The sequence below is a fragment of the Mauremys mutica genome, chromosome 9 (assembly GCF_020497125.1).
Source record: "Mauremys mutica isolate MM-2020 ecotype Southern chromosome 9, ASM2049712v1, whole genome shotgun sequence".
Classification (NCBI taxonomy): Eukaryota; Metazoa; Chordata; order Testudines; family Geoemydidae; genus Mauremys; species Mauremys mutica.
In genome coordinates, this window is record NC_059080.1 from 60425422 (window position 1) to 60445888 (window position 20467).

Here is a 20467-nt window from a genome sequence, read left to right on the forward strand (position 1 = left end):
CTCTCTCTCTCTCTCACACACACACGATCTTTAGTATGGTAACTTTTTAAAATGTCATCAAATAAATTTAATCTTGTTTTTAAGCATCTCCTATACCTAGAGGTGGCTGCTCTCCGCCATACATTTTTGAGCAGGTGAGAAGCTCAGAATGTCCATACTATACTGTTGATAGTGGGTAAACCAAGGACTGAGTGCAGGGCTACTCACATTTAAAAATACTATTCAGAAGAAATAAAATAGTGATGTGTAACAGTGGGAACAAATATAGATTTAAGTCTCCAGCCTTTTTATTTATACAAGGATTCAAAGAACATATTTCAACTTTAGATAAACAGTGCAAGATAGTTACAAGTACCTTGGTAACAGAAAGAAATATATAACTGGCCAGCTATGCCAATAAGTGAAATAAATCTTAATCCTCCAGCAAGAAATGCATTTTTTAAAGCAAAGGTGTACGTTGGATATTTGTTATACCTTATCCCCTACCAAGCCCACCAGAAAACAATAGGTTGTTTGTCATTTGTAAAATGATAAATATCTGTGCTCTCAAAGCCGCTAATGAGCCCACCCTTAGTTAAAACATACAAATTATGGCACAAAAGAGCAAGTTTAAAGACAGAGATGCCTGTAAATCCACTACTCCATTTTTCTGGTTCTCCACTTTGCAGGGATGTGGGTGTTCAAGAATTCAGATAAGAACATGAAAATGAACAAACCCCATCAGCATCCCTAAGTATTTTTTACTTATCAAAACACTGAGAATCGCCATCTTGCTAACAGAGAAGCGAATGGTCCTTTTTCCTCTTCCCCTTCCAAAGTGAGTCATACTCCCTTGATATGGGCTATAGCAGTGGTTCTCAACCAGCGGTCCAGGGCCCCCTGGGAGGCTATGAGCAGGTTTCAGGGGGGTCCACCGAGCAGGGCCAGCATCGGACTTGCTGGGGCCCAGGGAAGAAGGCCATAACCCCACCAGTAGGGCCCAGAAGCCCAGTGCCCTGAGCCCCACCACCTGGGGCTGAAGCCTGAGCAACTGGGGGAGGAGGGCGTGTGGCATGGGGCCCCAGGCAGTTGCCCTGCTTGCTACCCTCTAACACTGACTCTGCTGTTTATATGCAGAGAACCCACTGTGGAGTCTTTATAGTGGGTGGGGGAGAGAGCTCAAAGGAAAAGGTTGAGAACCCCTGGGATAAAGCACCTAACAAGACCGTCCCCCAGGGCTATGAACTGTGTGTCAGTGCTCTAACAGGCTGCAACTACATGATAAAGAGATTTTTTTTTCTCTTCCATTGTGTATAGCCATAGGCAACTAAATATTTATAAAGCTATTGACTGTGGTGCTCAAATTTCTTTATCATTTAAAAAAATCTACTCTAATGCCCTTTTGACATGTAATGTTTTCCATTCTCCCTCAGACACTGGGTTAGGAGTTATATAATAGAAGGCTCATTTATACATGTAATGGCAACATGGGCTAAAAATCACTACACTAGACCAATAAAGGCAAACCTGAATGAAATTACACCTCAGATTATGATAGGCCCAGTAGCCTCACCTTTCTTCAATTCAATCCAGAGCCAGATAATTTAAATCTAACGGCAAAGTAAGCCTCTGGCTCAAGTTTAAACTTTAAGAACTGGTGGCATCCTGGGAATACACCACCAAAATGATCAAAAATTGTCTGTGCAGAAGCAAGGTGTAATGTGGGACAATGACTCATAACTGGCCTAAACACAGGCCACGTTTTGTTACAGAAGTATAAATGTCAGCCCCCATTACGTGGCTGGATTAGGAAACATTGGTAGTAGCCCAACAAACTAGGAATTTAAACTCAACCAGGGGAACGAGGCCTTCACTACACTTGCTTTCTTGCAATATCTCTCAACATTCCTAGCGCTCTGATCCTACAGTCTTACCTTAAATTGCACATTCCATAAACAGTGACAGCATAAATCAAATTCTGCTTTTCCCAAATCTTTTGTTATGCACCAAAACACATTTTTCCCCTTAATGAAAGACACGGAAGTGTTTAAAAGTTTGATAAGCCTATAAACGTCTTAAACATAAGATATGCTTTCCCCCCCCAAAATAAAAATCACAATATTAGACAAAATTAATAACAGCAGAGCCCAAACTCACGGTTCCCCATTGCCAAAAACAGTCAGTAGGACTGTGTTGTTACTCTAGATAAATTTCCTAAAGATACTTTTCCAAACGATGTTTACTGTATCTGCAAATGAGCTAAGCCAGCTAGGGAACCAAAGTGCACAGCTCTGTAAACACAGACACCTTAACAGATAGATATGTATGTGTGTATATTTATATATAGCGTTTGTTGACAAAAACAAAGCCTTTAGTTGAATCCACTCCTGGCACTCATGTAATAAGCTACGAAAAATTACTGGCTAAAATTAGGAGGCTGTGCATTCATTGCTTAGAGCAGAGGACTGGAAAGTCTAGAAGCATCCTGGGTTTTAATTCCTGATGATCCACTGACTCAATGTGTGGCTGTAGCTTAGACACCGGACAGTTTTCTGCTTTAGTCACTGCAGTGGTGAAGTTTGGGGGGTGGGGGCGGGGAGGAGGGGAAGAAGCAGGCGTTCACTTAAAAAGAATCTCAAAGTCCAGATTATACATCTGAGTCATTTTCCTGGGCACACAAACTGCCAAGGGAAGTAAGTAATAACCCATTGACTCCCAATACTGTAACTTATTGCTTTAGGCCTCATAACTCTATGTGTATTAATATGCAAGACTTCACAAAACAGCAATTTGCAACGATCCCTTTGGTAGAAGGTTACTGTTGTCTTTGTCATTAACAAAGAGCTTCAGTCTCCTGTTGGAAACAAACCTCTCAAATGACAAATCTCACCCTGCATATTTTCACCTCAATGTTGCATAGCGTGATACTGGATTGCAGGCAGTGATGAGCTGCCAAAACCTTAACAACCGGTTCCCTATAAAAAGTTCTGATTTAAGGGGGAGAGGGGGAGGGGCGAGGGGAGACATACCCATGGGGCCAGAGGGCCATGCAGGGCCTGGGGCAAATTGCCCCACTTGCCCCCCGGCAACCCTAGATCTTGCAGCCCCTCCCCCCTTACCTTGCCAGCAGCTCAAAGCAGCAGAACGACTCAGGAGCTCAGCTGAGCTGCCCAGCTGCTGGCCAGGCTGCGGCTCTTCAGGATGGGGGAAGCGGGGCAGGGCCCGGAGGAGACATCCTCATGGGGCCAGGGGCCCCTGCAGGGCCCGGGCCAATTGCCCCACTTGCCCCCTCCCCTCCCCTCTGGCCAGCTCTGGAGCTTGCAGCAGGACCCCCCCCCCCACATACCTTGCCGGGCCTCTCAAAAAGCGGCAGCAGGACGACTCCGGAGCTCAGCTGAGCTGCCCAGCTGGTGCCGGCGGCTGGCCACGCTGCAGCTGGAGGGAAGCGGGCGAAGAGCCGGGGGAGCCTCAGCTTCCCCAGCTGGGAATCCTGGGAGCAACAGGATGGTCTGACCCGCGGACCGGAGTTCTTTGCCCACCCCCTGGCCCTTTAACAACCGGTTCTCCATGGAGGTCTAATTTTAGCAACCGGTTCTTGGGAACCGGCTCCAGCTCACCACTGATTGCAGGTCTAGATTAGACCATCATTAATAGCTAACTTCAGTGGTTTCCAAATATCACGCAAAATCTAAAACTCACTCCCATTCGCTTTAGGAGCATTATTAAGTGCCGCTGATGGCTAATTTTAGTAAACAAAACAACCTGTGTACTTGTAAGTGAAAGGACTGTTGCATTTTCGTTGCAAACGCTTGGATAAGGAATTCCATTGCTAATCGAGTTTGTATTAGCATAAAGAATTAGTTGAAAAACGTACATCAAAGAAAATGAGTGAAGGATTATCTCTCTGCCTGCTTAAGAAATACAGTAGAAAACCATGAAATAGCTCCTGAATAGAACAGAGTGCTTGCTGCTCTTGTCAGTCCTAATTTTAAAAGTTGCACTGTTCTAAACTGTCGTGCTTTAGATGTTAATGTGGTAAGTGGCATCCTTGGCTATTAGGTCAACTGCATATTCCACTGCAGTCAGTCAAATCGTGACCCTCTGAAGATCATTTTTTCTTTTCCCCTATCTGCAAAGGCTTGTTTGAGGCCCCAAAGAGCCTCTTTGTGGCAAAACAATAAAATAAAAAATTGAGGTACGGAAAGAAGGGCCCAGCATTCAAAAAAGACCAAACAAGGATGAAACAGCTCTAGCACTGCCAGATATCACAAACAATTGAGACCTTTTTTTTCTCCCTCTTTTTTGCCAAGATGAATTAAATATTGTCCTTTTTTTTTTTAATTTTTTTTTTTGGCAAAGTTAAGACCTCAGCCACAGTCTCTTTCATGGCTGTGCAAGTAAGTTACCGCCGCAAGTACTGCGTTGCAATAACAGCCACAGAAAGGAAGATTAGCAAGGAGGAAGGCAAAAATTTGCTGCTGGCCCCCTTTACGCCACGTCCAGACTGGTTAGGAATAGCATGTACTTCTGGCTGCCTGGTGCTGGGGTTCTTGGAAAGTCTTTTGCCGCAGACTTCATCAGGGCAGCCATCACCGCTCCCAGAGCCACTGATGTCATCACCTACACACAGAAAGAAACTCAGGGTGAGACTGACAAATCAAACTTTGTGCTCAGCACAGGACAACCACTGCCTCGAGATGCTTACAAAGTCAAGCAGACGGGATGGCGGGAGAATCCCAGGGGGATGAATTCTACGACTGACTAACTGTTTTTCCTTTCCATCTGTCATGTAAATGGTCTGGAATATTTTGGAATATCTGTATTGTGTTCCTTCACTAGATGTACTTTAATGAACACGGGATGGCATTGAGTGTTCACAAGCCCCTGCAGCCAGGTGGTTAGCTGGCTCTGTTACCTGTGGCCAAGGCTTGAGTCAGTCAGTCAGGTCCCTGCCAAACAAGGTAAAGGTTGTAGAGCACATTGGCCCTTCTCTACTTGGTCTCACATTGATGTTTAAATGGCCCACTGCTGTAGCAGCTAGAGGCTGATTGGAAAATTTTAAAAAGTGACAAGAGCACCCACCGTAGGCTGCTGTTTGTGCTATGGAGAGAGAGCATACCTGAGCTTTTCGTTTAAAGCTGAACTAAGAAAGAACATCTTACATCACAGTGTGAGACTCATGAAACTTCGTCTCTGAGGCACTGCCAAGGGCAGTCAACTCTAGACATACACAGGGCTCTTACGGATCAGATCCAAAGCCCCTGGAAGGCAACAAAGACTCCGGTTGACGTCACGAATCTTTGACTCAGGCCCAGAGTTAATCCAGCCCCAGTCCTAGACTGTTTGACCCCCAGAACTATAATGGGTCTCTTCAGCTGAACATAACTGCTGATTTTGGGTACAGGGTGAGTTGTAGACTCTCAATCTTTAGAGATGAATTCAATGTGCTGTGGATAACGAAGATTGGATTAAAATGAAAAGAGGCTTTGCTCACAGCAGTCCGCACTTCTCAGGAGGAGCTGCAGACTGTGGGGTGGCCTTAAAGAGTAACTCTAAGTAGCATACTGCAGTATTCTACCCTGTAGGTGACAAAGATGGGTAACAGTTGCAAGATTAGCTTTCAATCAAATATGTTTGCCCTCAGCAGGGTTGACAGGGGTGTGTGTCAGGGCAGCATTTGGCCCTGTGGAAACACTGTACAGAGCTGTGCTGTACAAAATCAACTTGCTTAAGGTTTTGACATGTCGGACCTGGTTTGTGGTGGTTTTTCTGACCACAAAAGTGTTCTAAATGGGCTACTATAATTGAATATCGTCATTTAGAACAATGCAAGGAAAGCAAAGCCCGGGTCTACGTGAATGTTCACCTGAAACACAAAATGTACGCCAGACATCTCGTCTTTGTTTCTACTTTACTGAAAAGCCTGGCTCAACATTAATAAATGTATTTATTTATTTATTAGCGAGAGAGATCTTCATATTCATGAAAAAAAGGTTAAAAAGGCAGATTTTCTCTTAAGACTTCTATGCTTTATATAGAATTATTTTGATGGCAAATCTAAAATGAACCACAGACATTCTTCTGCTCTGTGTCTGTCTCTAAAGCTTTATCATGCCTTCCTCTATGTAAATTAAACACTGAAGGGTTTTCTACAATGAAGCTGAAAAAGACAGACTGCAAAACACTGTTTCTCTCAGGTGGCCTTTTTATCTTGCCCAGATGAAGAGCACGATCAATATGGGTTAGATTGTAATGATGGTGTATGGGTTTTTCATCACAATTACAGCTAATTTTCATGGTGGCTGCAGACTCCTTACTGCAGTGTCCTATGATTTATTTAAAAAGTGTCCAGAAAGATTCTGATTCTGTTGCAATCTGGGGGGCAGGGGAGTTCTAAATTCCAAGCTGCTGAATAACACTCTATGGGAAGAATTCCTCACAGGTGAGTTAATGGTTACACAAACATGGAGATCAAATATGGCCACAGGAGATCGAAAACATTTCAGCCCTAGCTGCCAGTAGATTGTGTCTTAGCATAGCAATAGCCCCATTTTGTTTGGCCACCCCAGCACTAAATGGAAGCACATACAATGCTTGCTGCATTGTTTGTGATCTTACATTGACTTACACATCTCTGGTGCACACACTAGCAGAAAGAGTGCAGGTTCTAGTCTTGAAGGGAATGCTGTGCCTAGCTCTGACCATACATGACTTAGATCTCGGAAGGTGACGCTCAAATCAAACGATTTCCTCATTCCCTAAGAGCTGTTCAGGGGACAGCTAAAGATCACATCACATCGTCTTTCCTGGGAGCGGGGCGAGGTTAAACATCCTGGGTTGTGGCCAACATCCTTTCCAATACAGGCTCTTAGGTGGCATGCGGGGTGTTGCAGAACACAAATGGTGACTACATTACCCTGCGTCAGTACAGTACTGTCAGCAGTGCACCTCATTCCGTTACTCTAATGCCCTTTTGGAGGCAGGAGTATCACAGGCCAGATGCAAACCCACACTCCGTGCTGTTCCATAACAAGGGCCAGCAGTTGTTATGAATCAGGCCCTGTACTCGCAGTAGGGCAGGGACTGTATCCTCATCAGTGTTTGGAAAACATTAACCCATTTTTTGTGCAATCTAAAAAAAAATACCACCACAGGACGCATGTGGGCATTTAGTCTTCTCTCTCATTTTTTCATGCACTCCCAGGAACTGGGATTAATGGAATTTCTCCAGCCATCATTCAGAAATCACTTGACATTCACCATCTGTCCTCATCCCTTTCCCATTACTTGGGATTTCTGGTGTACTCACTAGCATCCTGGAAGTCCACATCATTCCCATTGTAAGCATTGCGCAGTCGGTTTGTCATGATCTTGAGCTGCATGATTTGCTGACGAATAGTCATATCTGGCTTGGTGATGTCCACCTCTACCTCTGGATTATTAATCTGATTGGCCAGACCATCTCCCATCACCTCTGGTAAATACCTACACAGGAAATCAATTTGTTCACATTGCTTTCCCCAAACAGTAAATTCTCCTTTTGGTATTACAGTTGCCATTACAACTGATAATCTACCATCTACGAGAGGGAGAGCTTTGCAGCTTGGTAGTATCATGATTGTATTTACAGTAACTCCTCGCTTAACGTTGTAGTTATGTTCCTGAAAAATGTGTCTTTAAGTGAAACGATGTTAAGCGAATCCAATTTCCCCATAAGAATTAATGTAAATGGGGGGGGGGGTTTAGGTTCCAGGGAATTTTTTTTGCCAGACAAAAGGCATGATATACATTTTAAACAAGCAATTTAATACTACGCTGGGGGGGGGGAGGAGTAGTGTGCACGTGCTGTGTGTTTACAAACATATGGTACATACAGTACAGTTCTACAGTTGGGAGGTAGAGGAGGGAGGGGGAGCCTGCACACCGAGTCCTCACTCCTCCTCCCCCCCCGCCTGGGGCAATCAGCTGGCTTGCGGTGTTTAGGAGGCAGGGGGGAGGGGGGAGGAGCGAGGACTGGGTGCGCAGCCTTCCCCTCCCCCTCCCCCCGCCTCCTGCCCAGGACAATCAGCTGGCTTGCGGCGTTCGGGAGGCAGGGTGAACCTGCGCGCCGAGTCTTCGCTCCTCCCCCGCTCCCTCTTGCCCCCGAAGCACCGCAAGCCAGCTGATTGCCGCAGGCAGGAAACGGGGGAGGAGGGGGAAGACGCTGATCCGCAGGGTCTGCCGGCGGGTGGGAAGCGCTGTGTGCGTGTGGTGGGGGAGGTAGGGAGGCTGCCAGCTGTGGAGAAAGCAAACAGCCAAACAACGTAAGAGTGAAGCATTGCACAACTTTAAATGAGCATGTTCCCTAATTGATCAGCAACGTAACAACGAAACAATGTTAACCGGGACAACTTAAAGTGAGGAGTTACTGTACTTGTGTTCCAATCACAGCCTCGTGTTTCAGGTTTGTTCGTCTTTCTGCTCATACTCCTGCACTAATGTAAGGTGCAATCTGAGCTCCCAACTCTGACTACAGAGATCTCCCTCACAGTGGAAAGAAAAGGGCTGGATTCAGGTGGCCCACACAAGGCACTGAACACAGCTGTGCTGGGGGATCCATGGTTGACAGGGCAAAGGGAGGCGGGAATGGGTAGGGAGGAGGCCAGCGGATTTGCCACTGTATGTGCAAACCAGAGCTTACAGTGTGCCTCTGTCTCCCTCTAGTGGTTAGACTGCCTCTTGCTACCAGCTAGGCACTAACAGACTTGGGTATTTCAGCTGAGGCAGTATAGCCTCACTCTTTTAGCGCCAGAGATCCCAGACTCTGAGCCACGCTGCTGACAATGACCCCAGGGACATCACGCAATATAATGACCCCCTGGGTCTCTATTTAAGGCTACATCAGCCCTAGGGTAGCTGCTGTGGAGTGTCTCAACTTCTGAAGGGTAGGATGTCCCAGCACCCCAGTGCCTAGGTCAACTCTGTGCAAGGCTGAGGATCTGGTCCCATGCTGGCACCAATGGCATAGCCCACGTGACATCCAGCCCATTACACAAGAATGGGGTTCATCACCACAGGGACGATTAAGAAATTGACACATCATGACGGACTCCATGACTGCACTGGAACTACCGGATTCACTTCCTGATATGATTGACAAGGCAGCTGGGAAACCCTTATACCCAATCAACTGGGAGCTGGCTAGTTAGTCATTAAAGCTGCATTTCTCCCAGCTTAATGTCAAGCACTTAAAAAAAACCAAACCTTTGGCATTTCAATGCCTGAAAATATTTTAAAAACCAAGGCCCAGATTCCCAGCTGTCATAGATCAGGCTACTCGGGGACGGTAACAGAGTTATGATGTTTACAGCAGCTGAGGATCTGGCCCCAAAACAATGTTTTAAGTGTAAACCATGGGCACAATGTATTTCTATGGTGGCAGAATTTCCAAGGGGTGAAGTCTAAGAGGGAACAGTGCATAAATGGGTAACTAGGTAAATGTTTGCAATTCCCAGCAGCGCTTCTGGGTTTCTTCCAAAGTGAATCTCTCCATTCTACTAACAGCATTTAATGCTTTTTGAAAGGGTGTGAAGATTCTGTGCGTAATTTTGTGGCAAACGTGCTTCGATGTTTAAAAGTCTAAAATGTGGGAAGAAAGCAACACATTTTAAATTCAAGGCATCCATTTCTCAAATACTGCCTCTGGACAAGGGTTAAGCTTTGCACTTGTTCCTGAGAGGCTGGGGCTGGGCCCTTTAAACTGATGGGAGTTGACAGCAGGGCCAGTTCTAGGGCTGAGATTGAGAGGCCCACGAGGGGTGTGGCAGCCACAGCCAGACTCCTAAACAAGCTGTGCATTGGGCTGACTAGTCCTGGGAGTGCTCAGAACCAGAGCAGAAGGAAGGGGAAGGGGATCCGCCCGTAGCTGTGGTGTGCAGCCGCTCAGAGGGTGCAGAGGAACTCACGCAAAGAAGTTCCTGACTGCCCTGATCAGCCCTCAATGGATCCTGATCCTCACACTGCCCCCAGCTGGGGCCAGGGAAGTTACTGCGACCTTAGAGACTCCCAGTGAGTAGAGGACACAGGATTAGGGTTGAAGCAACTGAAGGAGAGGCTCTTGAGGGCAACCATATTTTAGTGAAATGACCTCTATAATGGAGTTTATGTCACAGGCTGTAAAGCTTCATGGGGCAGGCATGTGGGAAGAACTAGCTTATTTCTGCACCTATCTTTAACTTCTCTTTCTGGTAGCAGCTTTAAGGTCTAGTATGGAGATTTTTTGTTTTGCTTCTCTACACCCTGTCCTTACCTCCCCTTGGCCATTCCGTTCCAGCACTTGTCCTCGTTCACCGAGCTGGATGTTATTTTCTCATTGCAAATTGTGCTTGGAAGGGCAACCCAGTAATCCTTGATATCTCTCAGCTTCCCTTTGGCATCAGAAACCTGTAAGATGGAGGGAGAATCTGGGCCCAAGGAAACATCTATTAAACCCCAGAGGCTGGGTCGTCCAGCTAGATGGTTCTAGCTCATTTATTTTATAACACAGAGAGAGCACTGCTGATTTTTCACGTACAGGAAAAGAGCACTAACTCTACCTTAAATAATAGTCCTCAGTCCAAGGAGCTGGCCAGCTGAGGCCAACATTTACATGTGAAGGACTGTTCTGCTGTGTTCATCTGTTTTATAACACAGTTGATATTAAAGGTCTGTATCACAATGATGTCCTGGCTCCCTCCTAGCCACGCCCATTAAAATAGACACAAGGGAAGAGATTAGCTCAGCAGGGCCACAAACCATTCCTTAAACAAGAGCGGGTATTGTGTGATCCTGGAGAGGGTGTGAGAGTGTGGGCAGCAGGCGGAGAACTGGCTGCAGTGGGCAGGGCAGGTAACAGGTTCTGATGGGCAGATAGAGACAGACTCAGGAGGCCTAGGCAGGAGAAACAGGTCTGAGCAAGGGAAAGCAGCCTAGCAGGGAGGCTGGGAGTGATGCAGGGAGCTGCTAGGGAGCAGGTGCAGTAATCTAGTGCTGAGAAGCTGAGCCACAAGCAGCTGAGGGACAGCAGGGAACAAGGCGTTGGATCAGCCTGTCAGAGAGGACAGAGGATGATCGCAGCCTGTTGCCCACAGAATCAGAAATGTCCAATAAAAGACAAGGACCAACAGTGCAGCAAAGCTGCAGGGAGACAACATTGGAGCTACTCCATCATCATCATCAGGAGTTGATGCCCCAGAGCACCAATGGCAGTGCACCATCATGTTTAAAAAACCAAGGGCCAGACCTTCAGAGAGAGAAGCAACTAAGAGCAGTGATGAAGTTCAGCAGGGTGATGCACAACTACCTGTTTTGGAGGAAAGGGCTGGCTGGCTTGTGCTCCTCTCTGCTACCGATACCCTTGGGGACCAAACCTCTTGACAGGTTTGGGGAGTCCCACCAGTCTGGTGCTACGAAGCTGAAACTCAGCAGCCAGAATCCTGTCTTAGTTGAGTCTTCACTGGGACAGCTACAGGTCAGTAACTTTTTCTACTTAATAGGCACATCTGAGGGTTTATTGGGAAGGCACCAAAGGCTAGAGCGTAGCCGAGGGCTTGCTCTGAGCTTGTGTTACACAGACCACACCACCCGATCCCAAACAGGGTTGGTGCTCACAGCTCTCAGTAACACCCTACCATCGGGTCAGTGATGATCTCGACACATGACACGGACAGACATGATGAGCCCACGATTGGAGCAGGTAGTTTTAAATATTCCAATGGGGAAATGTTTTATAAATTCAGAGGGACACTTACTAGCTTCTCCAGTCCAAGCCCCGAGGATTTGTCATCGGTGACAGCTTTTCCCCTTCTTTTCTTATCCTCTCCACTGGATGCTTTTGTGCTGATTTTGGGATTTCCACAACCTTGGAAAACCTGAAAAAAACCCAAACCAAACCAAACATTCCTTTATATTGTGGTTCAATAGCTTTCCCCATTAACTAGTGCTGTGTGTTTATTACTTTTCCTGGTAAATAATTCTGTCTGAATTCCCCATTTACTCCCACTCACCTGATCTTTTCGATTATGACCTAGTTTTTGGACCTGTCACCACAGTCTATATTAAAAAAGAAAAATATTTCTAGCAATTTTGCATTTTCCTTCCATGATTCTAAAAATTCATCAGGTCTGAGACGAAAAAGCCAGGCAACCCTCCACCTTTCCCTACAATACAAAATGAAACCATCCCCGTGTACTGTCCAAACAAACCACAAGTGCAAATGGCAGCTATGCGGTAATCTCACTGGCCCAACACTGCCAATTTAACACAATAACACAAATCATCACTAATTCACCCGGTACTTCATGCTGGTAGCATCACAGTCTGCAAGGACTGTTACCAAACTGGACATGGAAGCTGGATGTGAGAAGAGAGGGAGGGATACTTACTTTCTGTTCATAATTACACAAGAGCAATTTTGAGACATTTGTTTCTAATGCACCTTATTGGACTCTGGCAAGAGCAGCATGGCAGCTGATTGATTACCTCAGCGCTGAGGCAGAGGCCTGCAATGCTGGGGTCTAGCTCTCTCCCACAGCTATTCTACGGAGTGTACTCTCTAATATTAACCTTTGTAGATTTCCAGTCAAACATTAATATTAAAATAACTAACAATTCACGTTTGCTCTCACTGACACCAGTGAACGGGTATTAATGGTTTATTCTCTGCTATGGTTTATGAAGCAATAAACTGGTCTAAATAGTATATTACATATAGGATAAAAGATGGCCTTGTGTTTTTACAAGCTGGTGAGTAAGTAAAGCGGTCTCAGCTACTTTTCCCAGAGTATCAGATTATATTTCAGGGCCATCTATTGTTAAGTTTTAAATGCATACAAATACTGACCAAAATAATATAATCTCTGGGGTTGAAAATTCTGATGACCGGGAGAAATAGCCCAAATCTATCTGGTCTGCAAATCCAACTAGAATAGCTTCACTTTTGAAGGCAGACGTGTTCAATAAATATTTATGTTCTGTGTTTGGAATGAGGATGCTTAAGTACTTCCCAGCCCATTAATAACAAAGGAAGATGTTAAATAGCACCTACTAGGACTACATTTTTTTAAATCAATAGGCCCGGATAACTTACACCCAGGAGCTGGCTGAGATTTTTGGCCCACTGATGTTAATTTTTTAATAAATCTTGGACTAGTGGGGAAATTCCAGAATACTGGAAGAGTGCTAATATTGTGCCAATGTTCACATAGGGCAAGCAGAGGTAATTATAGGGTGGTTAGCCTGAACATCAACCCCAGGTAAAATAATGGGAAACCTGACACAGGGTTCAATCAATGATTTAAAGGATAGAAATATATAATGAATGCCTATCAGGATGCTTTTTTAAAGGAAAACAGGTCATCGAATAAACCTGATTTCATTTCTTGTTTAGATTAATGGACTTCTGTAATTTGTTCGAACTTAATACTGTACGACATTCAGATTGAAACATTCACACTATGCAATATCAATAAAGCACACGTTAAATGGATTAGAAACTGGCTAACTGACAGATCTCAAAAAGTAATTAGCAATGGGGAATCAACATCACGTGGGGGTGTTTCTGGTGGGGTTCCACAGGGATCGGTTTAAAGCCCAACACTATTCAACATTTTTATCAATGATCTGGAAGTAAAGATAAAGTCACTGCTGATAAAATTTGTGGATGCATTTGAATACCGCCAAATGCAAGGTCCTACCTCTAAGAACCAAGGGTAGAGGCCATAGCTTCAGAATGGAGGACTGCATTCCAGAAAGCTGTGATTCTGAAAAGGATCTAGGGGTCATCATGGGCAAACAACTGACCATGAACTCCCAGTGCGATGCTGTGGCACAAAAGGACTAAAGTTGGCTGTAGAAAGGAGCAGTGAGTAGAAGCGGGGGTGGTGTGATTTTGCCTCTGTATAAGGAAACTGTAGAGACTGATAGTGGATCTGTAGGTGCATTTTAAGAGGAGGCTGAAAAAACTTGGAAAGGGGACAGCAAAAGCAGGGCTGAAGGAAATACTTTACAGTGGGGACTCAATCTGTTTAGCTAATCAGAAAGAAGCTCAAGAGGTGACTTGATGACACTGTATAAGTACCTTCACGGAGAGAAAATACCAGCTATATTTAAAGCTACTAAAGGTCTCTTTAACCCTGCGGAGGAAGGGAGAAGAACCACCTGTAGCTGGATGTTAAAGCCAGACAAATTTGAATTAGAAAAGAGGCATACATTTTTCACAGTGAGGGTGATTAACCATTGGACCAAACTGCCAAAGGAAGCAGTGAAGTCTCCATCTCTTGATGTCTTCAGATCCAGACTGGATGCCTTAGTCCAACACAAGTTACTGGGCTCAATACAGGGGTAAGTGGGTGGAATTCTCTGTCCTGTGACATACAGGAGGTCAGACAAGGTGAGCTAATGGTCCTTTCTGGCCTTAAATGCAGTGAATCTGTGAGATTTCCAGCATCCGACTATGGCCTCCGGGTCAGCCCAAGAAAGAAATATTTCAAGACAATACATTCTACGCTCACTAGGTGTTCAGGTTTGGTTCTTACTTCATCCAAACTCCCATCCCTCTTTATTCTCCTGTAAGTAATTACGCAGAGTGACTGAGGTGCTGCTGACTCCATACAGCTCATGTTGGTTAAGCAGTGACTATGTGACTAAGCGGTACTCAGCACTTGAGAGGACACAAAGGAAACCATGATCCTCACGCCACGGCACTTACAATCCAGACTGAGAGGTGGTGAAAATCAGACACACAGTGCGCTAAAGGGGCCAGCAGACAGGCTTTAAGACAGGGGTTCTCAAACTGGGGATTGGGACCCCACGGTTGCAAGGTTATTACCTGGGGGCTCACAAGCTCTTAGCCTCTACCCCAAACCCCGCTTTGCCTCCAGCATTTATAATGGTGTTAAATATATAAAAAAGTGTTTTTAATTTATTAGGGGGGTGGCACTCAGAGGCTTGCTATGTGAAAGGGGTCACCAGTACAAAAGTTTGAGAACCACTGCTTTAAGATACTGCAATTGGGGTCTTTCCAACAACTTCAATGGTCTTCATTGGATCAGAACCTTTATGAGCAGGTGACAGCAGTACATGGATGTTTTTTGCATAAGAAGTGAGTTTTAAGGAAGGATTTGAGTTGACAGAGGGTGGCTTGTCACATACTCTGGATGAGAGAGTGCCGCAAACCAGAAAGCCCAGTAGCTTGAAGTATAAAAAGAAAATTATCCTAAAAATATAATCCGGCTGTAAAAATGGCCCAGCCCAAAGTTATTTTCACTACGAGGAAGAACAACACTAGCGAGTGCAGTTTAACAAGAAAAACAGGACTCGACAGGCTGAAAAGCAAGAAAACGAAGTCTCTAAATATCTGGTTACTGTTTCCTTCACCCAGAGGAGGGGACCTTTGATTAGTTATGTCTGCATTATTACCTGAACACTCCATGTCCTAAATGGATTAAGAAAGGGTCTAAGAGCCATTTACATATGTACAGAGTGACCTGGAGCCACCCTTACAATAATATTACTGATGTACTAGAAGTGTTCCTGCTAGAATTTAAAATCATCTTTAATCCAGAACCTTAAAAGAAAATCTCCTCAATTCTATTTTCAGCTTTGCCATTAACTTCCACTGCAGCCATGGGCCACTCATTTATCCTCCTGGCTCAGTTTCCCTATCTGTAAACTTGGGACTGATAATACTTAATTATTTGACTCACAAGCATGTTGTGAAGATTAGTCAGTCAGTGTTGACAAAGACCATTGCTAACGAAGCTTTAAAAATATTTACTAAGCATTAAGAATATTTTGCATTGAACGGGGTCAGAAGAAACTTTTACAGCATTATTAGACTGACAGCCTGATGCCTCTCTGCATTCCTGTCTTTGAAATAGGAGATCAGCCTCTTTTGGCATTTTCATTCCTTTCTGCATCATCACCAGGGATCCTAGTTTTCTGTGATAAAAAACCCAAAATTCTCCCTTTCTGTGGATTGGTTGTCTGCTTCCATTTAGATTATTTAGTGTCACTGGCTGGCTGAGTTCATTTACTTGTGTATCAGTATTTAATGCTACTGGCTGGATCTCATTGTTATGGCATGCCTGGTTACTAATAGGATGCTCAGAGCTTTTTGTAGGGGTGCTTTTGATTATTAATAAAACCAATCAAATAAATAAATCAATACAAATGGGCTCTGTGGTAGCCAATCCTTTCCAAAAGCATACTCTCATCCTTCCTCAAACACCCAATCAAATCAATGGTTTCTGTAGTGTGCTTGGAATGTCAGCCAATTCAGGCTCCCTCAGACCAACAGAACAGATGTCGAGATTTGAGCGGCGTAATGAGGAACCAGGTGCCTTAATTTGGACCTGCAAAATTGTAAGTTGATAAATGAGACAGGTGAATTGAATAGAAGAATTTACTTGGTTTTTGACGGAAGGTCTGTGGGAGGAGGGAGTTTCTTGTAATTTTGGTTCAAGAAACATGAAAGTTTTCAGAATAGGCCACTTGCTCTTTGGGTGTCTTTAATTTCAGGCTAGATGCCTATGTTACCAAGTATGAATTTGCAGGCAGAAGCTATCAACAGATCCTAAAATAATAGTAGTACATTAGCACACAATTCCTTAATGCAGAGAGATCAAGCACTCCAGTATTAGCAACTGTTGCCAACTCATTTCACTCCAGCAGCTGAATGCTCTTTGTATGCTGAAAAATTGTAATGAGCTTAAACTGCAGCAAGGACATTTAGGTTAGCTATTAGGAAAAACTCTCCACTATAGTTAAGTTTTGGAATAGGTTTCCAAGGGAGGTTGTGGAATCCTCATCACTTGAGGTTTTTAAGAACAGGCTGGACAAACACTTGTAAGGGATGGTTTAGGTGTAATCGGTTCTGCTTTTGCGCAGGGGGCTGTACTTGATCTCCTGTGGTCTCTTCCAGCCCTACATTTCTATGATTCTGTGAATTCTCTGCTAACAAATTACTTAGAGGGCAGCAAGAGTGAGTCCTATTAGCATTCCTGGGAAGCATCCACTCCTCCTGCCCTGAGTCTAGAATCTTTCTTTCCTAGATATATTGCCCTCTTAAACAGGTGCAGGTAGAACACATACATTGAATCATGCATTGTAATGGCAATTCTGTGGCAATCCAAATATTTTATCTGTCTACTTCTTCTGGTGCAAGAACTTTAAAAAATGTACATAAAGTATTTAAAATTTTGTTTTATAGAAATAAAACTAATCCAGCTTCATTGCTATAATTTACCGTTTATAGTCCTATTACTGTGGTTATTACAAAACAATTCTTTCAGGGATATAAAAACACAAGAATAATGAAAAACACTTCACAACATTTATAGATCCATTCATTCCTCTATTCTCTTCCTTATTATAATTGATTACTCTATTTCTGTGCTATATTGGCATTGTGTTTTGTGCTGCACTGGTATTTCTATCCATCTCTCTGCTTGGTCTATCATTGACTTATCTATTTGCCAGCCAGTTTCAGATTCATTTTCTGTCAGAATCTGTTAGTTACAGCACTTCAGAGTCATGGGAAAGGCAGCTGGGGGTTCAGGAACACAAATTATTCTGCTGTTAACATCAGCCTCAGTAGCTTGTTGAGAACAACATTAGAGAAATGATGCCAGAGTGAATTCTCTCCAGCACGCATTGATACATGCAGCTAATGTGTCAAATTCTGCTCTGAATTACATCTGTGCAAACCTTTACAGGCAAAGGGTGAATTGTTGTAACTGGCAAGGAAATTTGGGCCAAGTGCTATGATGGGCAGGAGGCTATTTTATGAACACGCTTACTGTAAAGATGAGTCTGGTCTAAAACTTTGACTTGATCATAGACAGACAAAACCGCACTGCTCAGTACCTGAGAAGATCTCCCCTCCCCTGCCTTATAAAATGTCCAACTTCTCTGGAAAAATTACCTGAAAATAGAAGCTTGTGCTAACTTTCCACACACTAGAATTCCATTTCCCCCAAAAACGATCGACGCATCTGAGGATGCTTAAAGACAAATAATCTGAAATCATTTTATAAACCTGTCTTTCATACAATGTGACACCAGGGATGTGAAATCACAGTTCCCACAAGCAGAGAGCAACAGAACTAACCTCCATACCACTACTACCTGGACACGAGAGAGAATGGCAGATCAGATGTGGGCAAGAAAATTGGGTCAACCTGGGTTGAACCCTTCTAGAGTAGGTATAGAATTTTAAACCTCGATGTGCGTTTTTCAGATACTAATTCTAGCAGCCTCCTATTATGGTAGTGAAGAACCTAAATATTTGGATGTACCCAGACCTCTGTAATACACATGGAAGTTTAAAAATTAGCCATTTTGGCAGATATGAGATGAAGAAGTAACACTCACTCCTTAAGTAAAAAAGAAATCTCCAGCCTAGTGTATTTCCAATGCTATTTGTTACATTGCAGGGTCTATTCTCATACTGAACAAGAGGATTTACCGGAGTAATCCCTCCATCATGCTAATTTAGACTAACAGATGAATCAACAGACTCCCTTTATGCAAATAGCAATTTGCAGTCTTTTATAGTTTTACTGTCTGAAATACAGACTTAGCTGTCAGGAGTGAGGATACAGATGGGAAACAATTCAATACCCAGCCAAGAAGTTTCCCTGAAGGGAGAGGGGAAAAAGGAATGGTGCTGGTTGTGGTGGTGCTGGGTTTTGTTTCAAAAGATGAGCATTGATAAAAGACAATGACACTGTTTGCCGAACATGACTTAAACTGTAGCGAAACCACAAAGTGATGAGTCAGATGTTGGTTCTGGGAAATTCTGTAACTACGGATATATGCACGCTTTCCTGGTTAGGACAGCAACACACATGTCTCTTGGCTGCACATCAGGCTAGCATTTGGGAGTAGTTGTGCTGTGGGATTTCACTGCTTGCAATGTTGTTTATTTTCTGAGTAGTTTTATTCCTGGAGTGGGTGGATCAGATCACATTAGGGGAGAATGAGCGGGACCTTTTCCCTCCCACAATCTAATGCACTGAAACAAACTTAACTTGAGAAGTTATTAACATACATCACGCCTATCAAAGGACCAGATATCAAAAGGTCTTTTTTCCCACCACCAACGCAAGAGATTTACCCAGATAGTAACAGTGGTAGCTAGGTGCATCATCTCCTTCTCAGGTAACCAACCTTACCGTTTGTGGGTAGCCCTGTGAAAAACTTATTAGCCAGATCCCTAACATGACTGTAACCAACTGCTGGCCACCACGATCGCACCATTATGCACAGATCCAGCCTGATGAATGGGGAACATCTGCCAAGATTACTTTTTGGATACATTCCAAAATTAACTGACCCACTTTACACATGTGAGAGACTTTGAAGTCCCTTCATCCCAATTCCTACTGATCGGTTCACATTTTCAAGGAGAAGTGCTAAAATACATTTATTTCAAATGGAAGCCGAGAGTCTCTTTTCCATTTCTTGTTCCCCCAAATCAGTCAGAACCATGGCTGCAGACTTTGCTGGGTCCAAAAGCCATCTCTGGCTCTTCCCATGAATGAGAGACTTCAGGTTGTGATTTTCAAAAGCATTCAGTGCTGGCTTAACTCTGCTCCCATTTAAGTCAGTGGTAAAATTCCCCCTTGATTTAGTCCTTTAGCTCTGCACTATGTTAACAGCCTTTGTTCGTGTCTAAACCAAAGTTGTCTTGGACCAGCTTAGCACCACAGTGTGCCACCTCTACATACCAGAGAAATACAATGGACCATATGTGACTGCATCATGTGTAAATTTCAACCCTTTGTCTGGAAAGACAGATAGCCCATGGGCATATCTTCTGTATATTTCCTTCTTTCTCTGGGTAAGAAAATAAATATATCGGCAGCTTACTTTCAAAGTTTAAATAAAGCCTTTGATATGGATGATCAACTGCTCATAGTTCAAAGTCATCGCGACTGACAGTAGCTCAAGAGCCTTGGCTGATATTTCACAAGTAACCACTTTAGAGAAACGCTGTGTGTAGAAATGAACCAGATGTGATCCAATTTTTTTCAGTGATTTCAAACTGTGCTCACAGACTGAAGTGGAAAGGGAAGCAGTGTGGCTCTTAAACCTCGTTTCCCTTGCTTTTTCTATCCTTGATCCTTCCCTATTTGTCATACTCATCATCTCAGTGATTTGTCAGCTCCCAATCTCTGCTACTTGGCTCCATGTGCTAATACAGTCAAGTGCACTTTGCTACAAGATCCAATTCAGAAAGCTTGTCAAATGCACTTTGCTGCTCCAGTCAAGTATGGAATGGAATAGAGTATCCACCCTCTACGAACCATCAGTGCTCGTTGCAGTTCAGATGATGTTCTACTTCCCCATATAATAAACACGCTTTCTAGGGGGCAATCTCAGCCCTGAATAACAATGACAGGTTGGGAGGCTTGGTGGTATGAGTGTATGTGAAAAGCAGGAACCCGGGAAGGTTGTTCGCTTTGCC

The 20467-nt window shown here is 44.0% G+C and overlaps 1 protein-coding gene across 1 annotated transcript in view; it reads right to left on the minus strand.

Moving 5' to 3' along the window:
* Window positions 1-3477: 3477 nt before the first annotated feature.
* The window catches only part of GPC1 (glypican 1), a 301536-nt gene continuing 284546 nt past the window's right edge, over window positions 3478-20467 (minus strand). The window contains exons 6-9 of the mRNA XM_045031576.1: window positions 11748-11867; window positions 10268-10401; window positions 7289-7464; window positions 3478-4599 (exon numbers count right to left, since the gene is read on the minus strand). Coding sequence (XP_044887511.1) covers window positions 4382-4599; window positions 7289-7464; window positions 10268-10401; window positions 11748-11867 — 648 coding nt within the window. The 3' untranslated portion in view covers window positions 3478-4381. The remainder of the gene's footprint in view (window positions 4600-7288; window positions 7465-10267; window positions 10402-11747; window positions 11868-20467) is intronic.